This window comes from Pipistrellus kuhlii, unplaced genomic scaffold (assembly GCF_014108245.1).
Source record: "Pipistrellus kuhlii isolate mPipKuh1 unplaced genomic scaffold, mPipKuh1.p scaffold_m20_p_7, whole genome shotgun sequence".
NCBI classification, from domain to species: Eukaryota; Metazoa; Chordata; class Mammalia; order Chiroptera; family Vespertilionidae; genus Pipistrellus; species Pipistrellus kuhlii.
Window position 1 is genome coordinate 6,584,832 of NW_023425573.1, and position 16,172 is coordinate 6,601,003.

Consider the following 16,172-nt stretch of genomic DNA (forward strand, 5'->3'; position numbering starts at 1 on the left):
GACCTAAAGTATACTGCCCGTCACCCTACGGGAAGCTCACAACTTACCATGATAAGCCCCAAACATACCCCAGAGCTTCCGATGGAGCTTTTTGGTTCCTGCTTTTAAATCTGAACAGAAAACCACCAAACACATCCTAACATAAAAGACGAAGAGCAGAACAAATGGAAGGGAGAAAAAGCTATAAAGGAAAATCTAAGTGCAGAGATGAAAACTTAAAATAAAATTAATTAATATTCTGATATAAGAAAAAATATTGCCTCTGTGAAACATAAACAGAATGCTATTAAAACACAAAAGGACTATTCAGAGAACAAAAGGAACTCTTAGAAACATGACAGAAGAAATTAAAAAATTCAACAGATGGGTTAAGAATGTGTGTTTGAGGAAATCTCTCAGAAAACAGAACAAAGCGATATAAAACAGGAAAGAGATGAGAAAATTAGAAAAACAGTTCTATAGGTATAACATCTGTAATACAAGGATCCTAGAGAGAAAAAGCCATCAACCAAATAATTTAAAAAATTGAAAGCACGAATTCCCACTACAAAAGGGCCCACTGAATACATAGGACAATGGATGAAAAATTGTCCAAGTCAAGGTCCTAATAACCAATTAATGAAATAATGAAGCACTAGGAACAGAGATGAGATTTTTTAAGATACCAGAGTTATAAAATAAGAAATGCATTTAGTCTTTCAAACAGCAACACTAGAAGTTGACTTGTTTTCAAAATTTGAAAGAAAAATGATTTCTTTACCAAAAATTCTTTACCCAAACTTGCTTAAGAAACCACTGGAAATCATGTTTTACTATCTTATTAGTAAGAACATGAACTTCTCAAGAAAGTCAGTAGGGAAAAGGAATTTCCAGAATGACATCAGGCCAGAAAGAATAGTGTGATGTGAGAGAGAGACATGTTAAGCGCTGTCACCATCAAGATCCCCAGTGGCATTGTATCTTCTTACTAGAGAGCCAAATGCTTGGATGAGCCCAGATTGTTGTGTGTGCATGTTTTCCAACCATGTACTGATAAAGCCCTGGTACTCCTGGTTTGTACCTGCACCTGCCTCAGATGAGTACATTTACTTCATCCTCAAGTGTCTTCTATTCCTAAAGGCTGGAAGTGGGCCTGGGTGCTTTCAGGAGAAGACAGATCAACCCAATTATATTCCTGCTGGAAGTCCAATTTTTGGCCCACATTTTAACTCAGTGTGGTAACCATCTATGGTTAGCCCTCTATCTCCCAAGACACTATTCCTGCTCAGTGAGTCCTCTGGGAAAGCGTGAGGATTCTTTGGGAAGCTGAGGTAGGATATCCCGGAGCCTCTGCCAGGATTGTTTTCTTCCGGAGACTTCACATATCATCCTCTTACCTAGCATATTTATTTTCGCTATTTAGTGTTTATATTAGCAACCTTTCTCATATATGTTCAAACAGTTAATAAAATAAACTATTTAAGAAAAAACATCTAAGAACAAAAAATAAGAATGAGAGAATACAACCTGAGACAGACTTTCAGACAAAGATAAAATGAAAGAATCATGGCCCTGACTGGTTTGGCTCAGTAGATAGAGAGTCAGTCTGCGGACTGAAGGGTTCCAGGTTTGAATTAGGTCAAGGGGTCAAGGGCATGTACCTTGGTTGCAGGCACATGGAGGGGGCGGGGGGGTTTTGCAGGAAGCAGCTGATTGATGTTTCTCTCTCATCAATGTTTCTAACTTTCTATCCCTCTCCCTTCAACTTTCTATCCTTCTCCCTTTCTCTGTAAAAAATCAATAATATATATATATATTTTTAAGAAGAATCATGAATTATATTTAAAATATACAAGAAACAGCCGAAACCGGTTTGGCTCAGTGGATAGAGCGTTGGCCTGCGGACTGAAAGGTCCCAGGTTCAATTCCAGTCAGGGGCATGTACCTTGGTTGCGGTCACATTCCCGGTGGGGGGTGTGCAGGAGGCAGCTGATTGATGATTCTCTCTCATCGATGTTTCTGACTCTCTATCCCTCTCTCTTCCTCTCTGTAAAAAATCAATAAAATATATATTTAAAAAAAATAAAAATATACAGCAAAAAACTATCATCCTTGAAATTTACTTGTGTGTCAATTTATTTACTTATCCTATATTTTTAGTTTAAGCACATATAAACTTAGCCTTTCAGATTATCTGTGTACCTATGTCCCAAAATAAATTTGCGTGATATGAAAAAAAAAAGTTATGTTTTCTTCCCTTGTTTAAGAGAGACAATCTGCCCACTAGTTAAAATGTGATTTTCTGAATCATGTTGTTACAAACAAAGAATCAGTGTTTAACAAATCACTTTTTTTTCCTGATACGGAACTGAATTAATACTATCATTTCTAAAATTAGTCTAATACTAAAATGGGAATTGTGATATTCTAAGAATACCTGTGCTCATTCTATGCATATCTCTAATAAAAACGAAATTCTCTTGTCTGAAACATATTCCTCTCAGACGAGAAGCAACTTGGAATCTCTCCATCTATTTAATACCTGGGCTAATGTGGCAATCTGTGGCTGGGCTTGAACGGTCATTTGCTGGTTTTCAGCTTCTGTTACGGCGGCATCTCCACTCTGCTGGTTCTCTGCTCCAGATTCCATGGTCATTTAGCCACCTACAATAACATGGAGGAGTGTTACAAGCACTACAGCGCTTTGTGCTTCTGTGACTTCAAAGGCAAATTTCAAGATAATCGGTATTATGTGGTGGTTAGGTTAGCACATACACTCACAAATCCAGTTAAAATATAATGTAGCTTAGTTATTATAAAACTTGTCCACATTTGCTGAGCTGTAAATGTTTCAGTACCTTCAAAAAAGAAAAACACTTTTTCCTTGCCATTTCTTCCCGATGAGATTACTGTAACTAGATTATTCCTTCTTCCATGAATCTCCCCTACTGAGAAGGGGAGGGAAGGAGCAAAGCTGTAACTTTTCAAACTGTACCAATCAGGTATGAAGAGAGAGCAGAGAAGTGAGCTGATGATAGGGTCTATGAGATACTGCCTTCATGATACCTCCTAGAAGAGTATTCCCTCCTATTATAGGCGGGGGGAGACAGAAAAATTATAAGCTACTTGGAGAGGGTCTTTTACTCATTACATAGCTCTCATTGTAACTGCTATTATAGTTGTTAAACAGTTTAATAGTCCCTTCTCTTAATTTTCAGGGAAGATAAAGCAGTTTTTCCTTTCCATCTTAGAAGCCTTCAAGAAATGTATGAATAGGGCTGTGTCACTTTACACGGTAACGATAGTAGATATTTAGAAGTTTAAAATGTAGTTTGGTAAACATCCCAATAAATGCCAAACAAGCACTTCCATGACATTTAAAATAAGAGAATGTGCTCTGCAATATAGTTCTGATAACTGTTGGGGGAAAGGATAACTTTTCTAATAAGAAAACTGGTAGGAGCAAAGTTTTATTTTTGAAATACCTTTGATTGTTGATAGTATTACAGATATCTCCCATTTCCCCCCCTTTTACCCTCCTCTCCCCACTCCTCCCCCAGGTCTTCACTTCCCTATTGCCCGTGTCCATGGGCTATGCATATAAGTATACGTTCTTTGATGATCTCTTCCCCCACTACCACATCAAGGTGTGTCAGTCTGTTCCATGCCTCCATGCTTCGGGTCCTATTTTGTTGGTCAATTCATTCTGTTCGTTAGATTCCATAAAAAAGTGAAATCATGTGATATTTGTCTTTCTCTGATTGGCTCGTTTCACTTAGCGTAATACATTCCAGATCCATCCATGCTGTCCCAAAGGGTGGGTGAGATCCCTCTTTTTTACAGCTGCATAATATTCCACAGTGTACTAGTGCGTTCCTCCTGAACTCTTACCAATCCAAAAGTCCAGGATTTAAGGAAGTCATATAAGCATTAGTTTAGAGTCTCCAGAGGAACCATAGCAAAAGGCACATTTGGGCATATAACTTTAAAACTTAAACAACTATTTTGTCATTTTCAAATGTAGTACTAAAAATATTTTGCAGAAGTACACGTAGAAACATCTATGAGCAACACATAATACTCTCTACAGTTATTTGGTACTTATTAGTTTTTAGGATATCAAAACTGTTTGAAAGCTTTGCTAACACATTTTTAACACCTTCAACATGTCCTTATTAATTTTCTAAAGTGTTAAGATTAACTTACTAAAGAAAGCGGTAAAACATTGAGGTGCTAAACAACAGACTTCAGCTTTCCACTAATCAATAACTATTATATGTTGCACTGCCTTTGCCTTTACTTTTTTCCTTGTACAATTTTTCTTTTGGTTGTTAACCTTAAATACTTGTCATTTACCTTCATCACTAGAGGCCTGGTGCATGGATTCATGCACTGGGGGAAGAGGACCCCCTCAGCCTCGCCTGCACGCTCTCATAGTCCAGGATCCCTCAGGGGCTGTCCACCTGCCTGCAGCAGAGGCAGGAGAGGCTCCTGCCACAGCTCGCAGCTGTGCTTGCCAGCCATGATCCCAGCTTCTGGCTGAGCGGCACTCCCATGGGAGTGCACTGACCACCAGGGGCAGCTCCTGCATTAAGCATATGCCCCTTGGTGGTCAGTGCATGTCATAGTGACCAGTCATTCCTCAATTCTGGTGAAGTACATATTAGGATTTTATTATATATAAAATAGTATACTAGAGGCCAGTGCACAAAATTCCTTCTGGGGGCGGATAGGGGAGGAGTCCCTCAGCCCAGCCTGCACCCTCTTGAACCTGAACCCTTGGGGGATGTCCAACTGCCTCTCACAATCTGGGACCACTGGTTCCTAACCACTCGCCTGCCTGATTACCCCAATTCCACTGCCTGCCTGCCTGATGGCCCCTAACTGCTCCCCTGCTGATCTGATTGTCCGTAACTGCCTCTGCCTAGCCCTGCATCAGGGACCCAGGATTTCCTCCTCTGGCTGGTCATAGGCACCTGGGACGCAGGTTGGCTACATTCGGGCTAGCCACAGCTGTAGGGGGCCATGGGCAGATGGCTTCACCCAGGCCACAGGCACTGGCGCCCAGGACTACAGGTCAGGTGGCTTGTGCCTCTCCTGGACCGCAGGTGCAGCCACTGGCACCTGGAATTTTGGGGTTGATGGCTTGTTCCTCTCCTGGGCTACAGCCTGGCTGGTCCCCATTCCTCTCTCCTCAGTGTTGAGTGTCTGAGCCATTATGGTGCGACAACCATTTGCAGATTAGCTCTTTATTATATAGGATGTCCAATCTAGCACAATGAGATTTATAAAATCAATACTGGAGATTTAATAATGCTCTAGGTTTGTGATGCTAATAGTCTTCTGGTATTAAATACAAGGTATCTTCACTGAAACCAGGTAGTTATACCACAAATTCAAATATATGTGTACACATAGATATCAGTATGCATATAATGTACACACACTCAATACACATATCAACTTCAACTATAAAAACTTTATTAGATTATACTGATCACACCTTAACAAAATGAGGTTATATACATTTTTAGGAAAACAGTAAAAGAACAGACAATGTAATAAATAAAATAAAATAAACTGGTGTCTTTATCAAGTTAAGTATTCTTACATAATTTTCAGAAATAATTTTCTGTCCTCTTACCAAGGTCTTTCTCCTTTAATTGAAGAACAAACCCATACCTCAGTCTCTAGTCTAGATATTAAAGCAAGCATGTCAAACTCAAAGGCTAACACGGGCCAAATAAACAAGATTTAAGTTTATATGGGCCACAAAAAACAAAAGCTTTAATGTTTATAGAAATGTAGGTTTATTTCAATAGAGACATGCTGAATACAAAGGGCTGAATGAGTAATCGTTAACATAAAATAGAATATTTTAATAAAAATACTTTTTCCTGGACATTAACTTACCAGACACTGAATAAATGCACAAATTAATAAGCGTAACACAAATAAACCTATTTTTCTTGATTTCCAGAAGCAAAATATTTCCTGTGGCACACACCTAACAAGTCAGTACAAGACTAATGACGTTGCAATTGCCTGTTGAAATATTCACTGCTAGTATTGGTGGAGAGAAATGGCTCGCCTGCACATAAGGCGAGAAAGGGAAATGAATTGCAACACGATTATAGTAATCAGTCATTAGTGAACACTGTAATTTGTTTGTTATTAATAATTATGTGTAACAGGATATTGTAAAAATTAAGTCACAAAATTTTAAAAAATATATATTTTATTGATTTTTTTTTACAGAGAGGAAAGGAGAGGGATAGAGAGCTAGAATCATCGATGTGAGAGAAACATCGACCAGCTACCTCCTGCACACCCTCCACCAGGGATGTGCCCGCAACCAATGTTCATGCCCTTGTCCGGAATCAAACCTGGGACTTCTCAGTCTGCAGTCCAATGCTCTGTCCACTGACTGAGCCAAACCGGTTTCGGAAAGTCACGAAATTTTTATTAAAACATTTCTTACATACCATTATATTGCCTGGGCAGCAAAAACATTCATTGTGGGCTGCAAGTTTGACATGCTTGTATTAAAGGAAGGCAAGAAAAGTTATATATGAAGTTAATTCTCTAGTTACTTGAATTGGTAAGATTTAATCATTTCGAAGACAAATAAAATCTGAAAATGTGTTTATATATTTTTATGAATTCTTAGTATTAATAGAAAATGCCGCCCTAACTGGTTTGGCTCAGTGGATAGAACGCTGGCCGGCAGACTCACGGGTCCCAGGATCAATTCCAGTCAAGGTCATGTACTTTGATCGCAGGAACATCCCCAGTAAGGGGTGTGTGGGAGGCAGCTGATTGATAGTTCTCTCTCATTGAGGTTTCTAGCTCTCTATTCCTCTCCCTTACTCTCTGTAAAAAAATCAATAATATATATATATATACATATACATACATACATATATATACATATATATATATATATATATATATATATATATATATATATATATATATATATTTAAAAATGCCTGTACCAATGCTATCAAAAAAGAAGGCAGCATACAGCAGGGGAATCTTTTCAGTGTTATTTAATAATATTAATTACCTCTGTACATTTACTGAATTGAACTCAGAGAAACTGCTTTAAGTTCATTGTTTATATTTTCTAATTTATTGCAATTTTGTGAATACCAAATTATTTGAACGTTATTTTTAATAAACCAAGTTATTTTTAAATATATAGCATGCACTATAGGAAAGATTCTGTCCCTTCAAAGAAAGTATTTAATATAAGTGAATTAGAAAAATGTTATTTGATTTATAGAAATGTTCTGCATGATTTATGACAACTATCCTTGAATATGTGGCTAATTAATTCATCTATAGTACCTTTCAATAAGAAAACTTTAGTACTTTCTTAAAACAAAGTTGTTATTTTTTAAGTATTGGCAAAATGTATATGCTTTGTTTTCCTGCAGGTAAGACTACTGCAACTATGACTATGCATTATTTCAGATAACCTTTTATCCCATTTCTTCCCATTCTCCTTTCTTTACAAAACACCCATCTGAAACTATGTTTCCAGATTTTTACACCATAAGCCTTTCAAAGAAGTGATCCTATATATACTTCTACATATAAAATTCTACTAAGTGGATTTTTGGAGCTGAACTGTTTTCCAAGGAAAGATACACCTCCTACATAGTTACTTTTAGAAAAGCAATTTTTGTGTTTACTAAAGAGTGAAACTGTCTTCGAATTTTAAATTCTGCTTCATAAACTACCTCAATGCTGAAACTGTAAAGACCCACAGAAGTTGTGACCTATTCCACTTACTCAACAAAACCAGAGGGACTTTGTGAAAATCATGATTCAAATGGGAACAGTGTCCAAGTGCTTTTGAAAAATAAGTTTATAAAATCAACAATTTATTATTTTAATAGTTCTGTTTTAAACTAATTTAAAATGTTATATTCTTGACTAATTATTTACAAATCAGGCATGGAAGATTGAAAATTCAGTTCTCCTGAAGTGAGTCAGCACATTATAGTAGGAATCGTAAGACAAGAATTTTGATTTTAGCACTGATTTAGATAAAGAACTAGAGATTTGTAAGGAATTTACAATACTATTCAGGGCTATACCACATAGTCTCCAATACTAAAATAGGTTAAGAGTTCTTTGCACTTAGCAATGGAACTGCATGGACTATTAAGCAACATACTAATCATTTTAACTATGTCTTTCTTACTAAAAAAAGCCCAAGCATTCATGGAACCAAGGACATATTGGGACTATACTTAAAAATTAGCCATGGTTCAACAAAACAACAAGAAAGCCCACGGTGTGGGAGAACATATTTGCAAATAACACCACTGATAAAGGTTTAATCTCCAACATCTACAGACAGCTGATACAACTAAATAAAAGGAAGGTGAATGATTCAATTAAGAAATGGGCAATGGACCTAAATAGAATATTTTCAAAAGAAGACAGAAGGAAGGCCAAAAGGCACTTGAAAACATGCTCAAAGTCACTAATTATCCGAGAGATGCAAATCAAAACAACAATGCGGTACCATCTCACACCTGTCAGAATGGCCAACATCAACAAATCAACAAACGACAAGTGTTGGCGAGGTTGCAGAGAAAAAGGAACCCTCATGCACTGCTGGTGGGAATGCAGACTGGTGCAACCACTGTGGAGAACAGTGTGGAGTTTCCTCAAAAAACTGAAAATGGAACTCCCATTTGATCCAGTAATCCCACTCCTAGGAATATATCCCAAGAAACTAGAAACACCAATCAGAAAGGATATATGCACCCCTATGTTCATAGCAGCACAATCTACAATAGCCAGAATTTGGAAACAGCCTAGGTGCCCGTCAGCAGATGATTGGATCCAAAAACTATGGTACTAGGCTGCCATAAAAAAGAAGGAATTCTCATCATTTGCAGCAACCTGAATGGAATTGGAGAACATCATGCTGAGTGAAATAAGCCAATCAATGAAAGAGAAACACCACATGACCTCACTTATTTGTGGATAATAAAGATCATTATAAACTGATGAACCAAAAGATATAGAGACAGTAAAGCAACAAGCAGATTGTCAAATTTCAGCGGGGAGGGGAGGAGGATCTGGGGGAGATAATACATCAACCGAAGGACTTGTATACATGCATATAAGTACAACCAATGGACATAAAACTCTGGGGAGGGAGGGGATGTGTGGGAGAGAGGGAGGGGGGCAAAAAAAATCAATAAAATATGTAAAAATAAATAAATTAAAAAAATTAGCCATGGTTAATATATAAAGACGATAGATGGCATGCAGACAATAGCAAAGAGTTTATGTACAGTTTTGATTAAAAGGCTAACTTCAAACTCAGGTACTTTATTTTTAATGCTAAAAGAATCAGCATCAAGTCTAAACTTTCAAGTAGGTGTACCATTTTTACCAGCCTAGTAATGATTTCTGGTAAAGTCATTTTAATTAGTACAATCTCATGTTATTTCTCATGTCTCATAGATGGGACAGGATGAGTTAATAAAGCATCAGGGTTAATAAAAATCCATACTATGAAATCTTTTTAAGCAATGAAAAGTGAACCTAACTTCCTTGGCTTAAAAAAATAAATCTGTAAATTGAATACATTTTAATTATATGAAATTTATATTTCTACTTCCTTTAAACTGTGCAACTCTAAAGGGGCACTGTTTTTAACCCTTTTAAATTTGTGACTCTGCAAGAGGGAGTCATTCATTAAACAAATACGTGTTCTGTGCCTATTACATATGTAAGTGTTCTGCTAAAACCTATGGGAACTAAAAAGAAGCAAACAGGAATCTTTTTCTCATTGAGCTTACAAGCTAACAATGGATAAAATATAGAGTGAAACAACAGTAGGTTTACAGTTTTGAGGATGGAGAAACAGTTTATTCTGGTATTATTTTATTTTTATTTTTTTGTTAACCTTCACCCAAAGATATTTTTCCATCAAGCCTGCAACTGAGGTATGTGCCCTTGACCAAAATCGAACCCACATGCCGAAACCGGTTTGGCTCAGTGGATAGAGCGTCAGCCTGCGGACTGAAAGGTCCCGGGTTCGATTCCGGTCAACAAGCCAGGGCAGCAATACATTATTAAAATTCTCCAGGGCTCAATTTAGCTATTGTATAAACAAAGGAGTTACTACCCTCTTCATGGTAAAAGTTTGTAAAGAATGAATTCCCCAAACGCAGTAGAAGTTATGAGTCATACAGCACACCCACACAAGTGTCATAATAAATTCTCTCATAACAAATAATTCTCAAATGTAGCACATAAAATGTTTCACTTAAAGTTGTCATTTCTTGACTTTTTCTGATGAAAAGAAACATCATCAGTTACTCCAACTAAGGAAGCTGCACACAGAATAAATGGAAGTCCAGAGGAGACATGGTATAAGTCCAACTATGCATTAGTAGTGGAGGCGAAGATGGCTGCCAACGGGAAGTCAGACTGCAAGATAGTGTGTGAGTGAGAGAACGAAAAGAGAATGTGTGGTCACAGGGGGAGTATTTATTTGTGAGTTGAGGGATAGCTATAGTTCAAGGGACTGTTAGGACAAATATGCATTAGTGGTTTTTGTTATTTTTCATCAAATAATGTTGTCCTATTTGTCTGGATTTTCAGGGATATTTAGAAAATCTACACTAATAAAAAAGTGCAAATTGACTGTACCTTCACAATGCCCACCAGCCAATCAGAAATGGATATGCAAATTACCCAACAAAGATGGTGGGTTGATTTGCATTTGCAGGAGCCAAGTGGCTGGGGCGGGACGACATAGGCGGCCAGCACTGCCCCAGCTGCTTGGGACCTCTGGGCAGTGTGGGAAGGTGGAAGGCAGCTCCGGGCCACAGCGAAGGCGGTGCCAGCAGCCAGGAGAAGGAAGGCCCATCCCTGCACGAATCTTCGTGCATCAGGCTTCTAGTGCTGTAGTAATTAAATAAGAATTTATGATGTCTCGAGATAGGGACACCATAAGCACAAGCAAAACAAGGAAAAATATATGAACTGGAAATCATTAACATTACAGAGTTTTGTGCCTCAAAGGGCATCATCTAGAAAGTAAAGACCTGGTCAGAGCCTTGGCCTGTGCACTGAAAGGTCCTGGTTTCAATTCTTGGTCAAGGGCATGTACCTGGGTGGCAGGTTTGATGACTGGCCTGGTTAGGGCACGTGCAAGAAGCAACCAATAGATATCTCTCTCTCTCTCTCTCTCTCTCCTGGTTAGGGCACGTGCAGGAAGCAACCAATAGATCTCTCTCTCTCTCTCTCTCTCTCTCTCTCTCTCTCACACACACACACACACACACACACACACACACACACCAATGTTTTACTTCCCCCTCCCTCCTCCACTCTCTAAAAATCAACAGAAAACATATCCATTGAGGATTAACAAACAAACAAAAAAAGAAAGTGACAAGACTGACCAATCAATAGTGTGATAGTGTGTGACCCCAATCAGGACCCTAACTCTTTTAGTCCCCTATATCACCCATCACATGGAAGCCACCAGGAAGCCAGGTGTTGGAGCATGAGCGCACCTGTCTCTGGGTGTGGCAGCATTTCCTTAATTGATAAACCTTTACTTTCCTGGCTGGGAAAAAAAAGTAAGACGACAATCCACAGAATGAAAGAATACTTTGTAAATCATGTATCTTGTTTCTAGAATAGTAAGAACTACAACTCAATAAAAAGACAACTAACCCAATTTAAAAATGAGCTAAGGATCTGAATAGATATTTCTTCAAAAGTATATAAATAGCCATTAAGTACATGAAAAGATTCTAGACATCATGTCATTAGAGAAATCCAAACTATTGTACACCCACCAAGATGACTATAATGAGAAAGAATAACAAGTGTTGGCGTGGATGTGAACTTAGACCCTCACAGCCGATAAAAATGTAAAAAGGTATAGTAGCTTTGGCAAAGTGCCAGTTCCTCAAATGGTTCAACAGTCACCATATATTTTTTAAAATATATATTTTATTGATTTTTTACAGAGAGGAAAGGAGATAGTTAGAAACATCGATGAGGGATAAAAGCTGCCTCCTGAACATCTCCCACTGAGGATGTGCCTGCAACCAAGGTTGCAGAATCAAACCCAGGACCTTTCAGTCCGCAGGCTGACGCTTTATCCACTGAGTCAAACTGGTTTCGGCAACAGCCACCATATAATTCAACAACAACTCCTAAGAAAATACAAGTATCCAGGAGAAATAAAAACATCATAATATAGAGGAAATATGCAAATTGACCATTACACCATCACAAAGATGGCAGTGCCCAAAGTCACAAGATGGCGGCGCCCAGTCCCCTCAGAGTTGGGGGGCAGTGGTGGCAGGCAGGTGCCCTTAGCCCCCCAACCACCCAAGCCAGCCCTAAGTGCAGGTAAGCCGCGATGGCAGCTGCCCCGCCGAGGCTTGAGGCTTGCGCTGCCGGCAGTGGCAGCAAAGGTGTGATGGGGGCGTCGCCTTCCCCTGATGGCTGGGTCTCCTCCTGCTCTTGAGGGCTCTTGGACTGTGAGAAGGGGCATGCCAGGCTGAGGGACTCCCTACCCCCCAGTGAATGAATTTTCATGCACCAGGCCTCTAAGACGCAATAAATGAATATTCATGGCAGTTTTATTCATCAATAGCCCCAAAGTCCAAATGTCATGAATTTATTGATAAAATGTGCATCCATAAAATGGAATCTTTAGCAATATCAAGAAATGAAGTACTAATATAAATTACAACTTGGATGAACTTTGAAAGCATATGCTAAGTGAAAACGGTTATCACAATGAAAAACTTACTGTATAAGTCCATTTATACGCAAAGTCCAGAATAAGTAAATCTATAGACAGAAAATAGACTTAATGGCTGCCTGATGCTGGGGGTATGCAGAGATTGAGGGGTGATGGCTATGAGATGCTAGGTTTCTTTTGGGAATAATGAAAATAACCTAAAACTAACTGTGGTGGTAGATGCACGGCTTTTTGAACATGCTAAAAACCAATACATTGTACATTTGAAATTGGTAGATTGTATGGTACGTGAATATTTAAATAAAACTACTAATACCTATGATGTGCAGTGTTTACACTGCAATATAATCTACCATGAAGGAGAGTGAATTATGAGTCAGGAAATTCATGTTGTAGCCCAATTTATCATGTCATTCCTGTTTATACTGTTCCTCCTCTTATATGAAATTTAAAGCTTCCTGCCTCACACTCAGGGTTTCCCATGAGAGATTTATAGTAATGTAATACTTTCTTCACCAACTTGTGAGCAGATTAGGTTTATTCTACTTCCATGTCTTCATTTTTGTTGTCCTTGCCACAGCCTAGAATACACACCCTTTTATCTCTATTTATCTAAGTTCTTCAGTATTGTTTAAATTCTTTCTCACAAAACTTTCCCTCACTAAACTGTTTCTCTTTTAAGCTCCTATAGCCCTTCAGCACAGTAGTGAAAACTGATATTCTGACCTGTATAAATCATTCCCTCTTACCGTGTGACCCCATCTCCATCATTTCCACTACACCATAAGTTCCTTGAGGATGGGAGCCAAATAATCCAGGCTTTAGTATTTAATACCAACTAGAGCAATCCTTCATTTAATATCTATAAAAATACTTAACTGAATAAATTTTCTTGTCATTATTTCATCAACTACAAAAAGTTTTTTAATAAATATTCTTTGAGCCCTAACCAGTTTGGCTCAGTGGATAGAGCGTCAGCCTGCGGACTCAAGGGTCCCAGGTTTGATTCCGATCAAGGGCAGGTACTTTGGTTGTGGGCACATACCCACTAAACAGGGTGCAGGAGGCAACTGATCGATGTTTTTCTCATCGATTTTTCTAACTCTCTACCCCTCTTCCTTCTTCTCTGTAAAAAAATCAATTAAAAAAATGTTCATTGAATAAAGGACTAGATTGATAAAGTCAGTAAGTATCGATAATACCAAAGTATTACTATTACTGGTCAGAGCAAACAATAAAGCTGCTGACATTATATTTTTTTAAAAATACCCATTTAAGAATACAAAGTGAGAACAAGCAATATTTTTTGCTTCAGTGATTTTTAAAAAAAACACAAGATACTTCTCAATCTCCTACTGTCAATCACTTATACAAACAGAGATGACGACCTTAAAAGATAATGTTTTTGCCGAAAGTGGTTTGGTTTAGTGGATAGAGCATCGGCCTGCGGACTCAAGGGCCCCGGGTTTGATTCCGGTCAAGGGCATGTACCTTGGTTGTGGGCACATCCCTGGTAGGGGGTGTGCAAGAGGCGACTGATCGATGTTTGTGACTTTCTATCCCTCTCCCTTCCTCTCTGTAAAAAAAGCAATAAAGTATATTTTAGAAAAAAATAAAAATTAAAAAATTAAAAAAAGATAATGTTTATTCAGCTTTGGCTAAACTACAAATATTTTTAGCTATATCTAATATTGTCATATAGTTCTAACTAGAAACTCACATGCAGATAACTAGTTCATTAGGAATACACTTAAAATTAAAGAACTAAATCTTAGTTTTAGAAAAGATTCATTAATATTTGCGCAAAACAATTTCTTTTACTACTGGCAGAAGTCAACTTTCAGGATCACAGCCTACTTCTATCCAGGTCACTACTTAGCTATTTTAACTTCTGCTAAATCTTCTCTTCTCCAACCAAATGTCAGCCTTTACTTCTTTCCTTTTGGGAAAACACATACACACCCTCAACATCCAACTCTTACACTCCAAGTCTTTGCCCCTTGTTAGATTCTTCAGAGATCCTAGATAAATTCGGCAGCACAAAGAAAACTCTTAATGTGCTTTTTTCATCTTGATTCAGGCAGCTCATCTCCTTTATGGTAAACTCCTTTATTACCTTACCTCAACCCTGAGAAAAAGCAACTCAGGCATTTAAAACTTTTTCAAGGAGTACTACAATGGTGTTTTTTGTCTTTTTTCTTTTAAAGTTGATATTCATGTAACTAGCTCCAAGAATAACTATATAAAGGTAATTTTTCTTCACTGGACAACTGTCTTCTCCTTCTCCGTTAGGATAAACATCAGAATATGAATGATTAATTTTGTCCCCTCTTCCTGTTGGTAACTTAGTAGACAAGTGAACAAAACTCTGGGTAAATTATAACAACACATCTGTACAGGGCCATGTCTAGCAAATCTCAAAGAATGCAAAACAAAGCAAACAGGACGAAAGACATGAGTTATTTCTCTCGGGCATATATACACTGAGTGGCCAGATTATTATGATCTCTGAACGCATAATAATCTGGTCAAGGGTGTATATCCTGTATAATAAAAGGCTAATATGCAAATTGTTACCTTAATCAGGAGTTCAACCATCAGGCAGGCCAGTGTGACCCCATCTATGCACAAATTCATGCACTGGGCCTCTAATACATGCACATACACAGACACACACACACACACGCACAGGCACACGCACACACACACACTGAGTGGCCCTATGATTATTTGTTCAGATTGTATACTAAGAGGAGAAAAGCATTCTGAATAAGAAAAATAAATGCCCCTAACCTGTTTGGCTCAGTGGATAGAGCATCAACCTGCGGACTCAAAGAGACCCAGGTTTGATTCTGGTCAAGGGCATGTACCTTGGTTGCAGGCACATATCGAGTGGGGAGTATGCAGGAGGCAGCTGATGGATGTTTCTCTGTCATAGATGTTTCTAACTCTCTATCCCTCTCTCCCTTACTCTCTGTAAAAAAAAAAAATAATAAAATAAAATAAAAATAAAAATAAAATATATATATTTTTAAAAAGAAAATAAATGGCTCTTCTTATCTAAGTTTCAAATGTCTCAGAAACCTACATTTATAAATATGATTGTACAGATTAAGTTTAAAACCATACTTCCTTCTTTTTTTTTTTTTAATATATTTTATTGATTTTATAGAGAGGAATTGAGAGGGACAGAGAGTTAGAAACGTCGATGAGAGAGAAACACCAACCAGCTGCCTCTTGCACACCCTCCACTGGGGATGTGCCCGCAACCAAGGTACATGCCCTTAACCGGATTCGAACCCGGGATCTTGCAGTCCGCAGGCCGACGCTCTATCCACTGAGCCAAACCGGTCCCGGCATAAAACCATACTTCCTTCTTAAGACTTCAGAAAGTTGACCAGGGCAACCACTATACAATGACTGA

General features: G+C 38.2%; 1 protein-coding gene across 8 annotated transcripts in view; it reads right to left on the reverse strand.

Moving 5' to 3' along the window:
• CREB1 (cAMP responsive element binding protein 1) overlaps nucleotides 1-16,172 on the reverse strand; it is a 54,169-nt gene that overhangs the window by 31,789 nt on the left and 6,208 nt on the right. For all 8 annotated transcript variants that reach the window (XR_004984786.1, XR_006740510.1, XR_006740511.1 and 5 more), the window contains exon 2: nucleotides 2,522-2,643. Coding sequence is in view for 1 of the 8 variants with exons in the window: in XM_036420568.2 (XP_036276461.1) it covers nucleotides 2,522-2,635 (114 nt within the window). In the remaining 7 variants the exon portion in view is untranslated. The remainder of the gene's footprint in view (nucleotides 1-2,521; nucleotides 2,644-16,172) is intronic.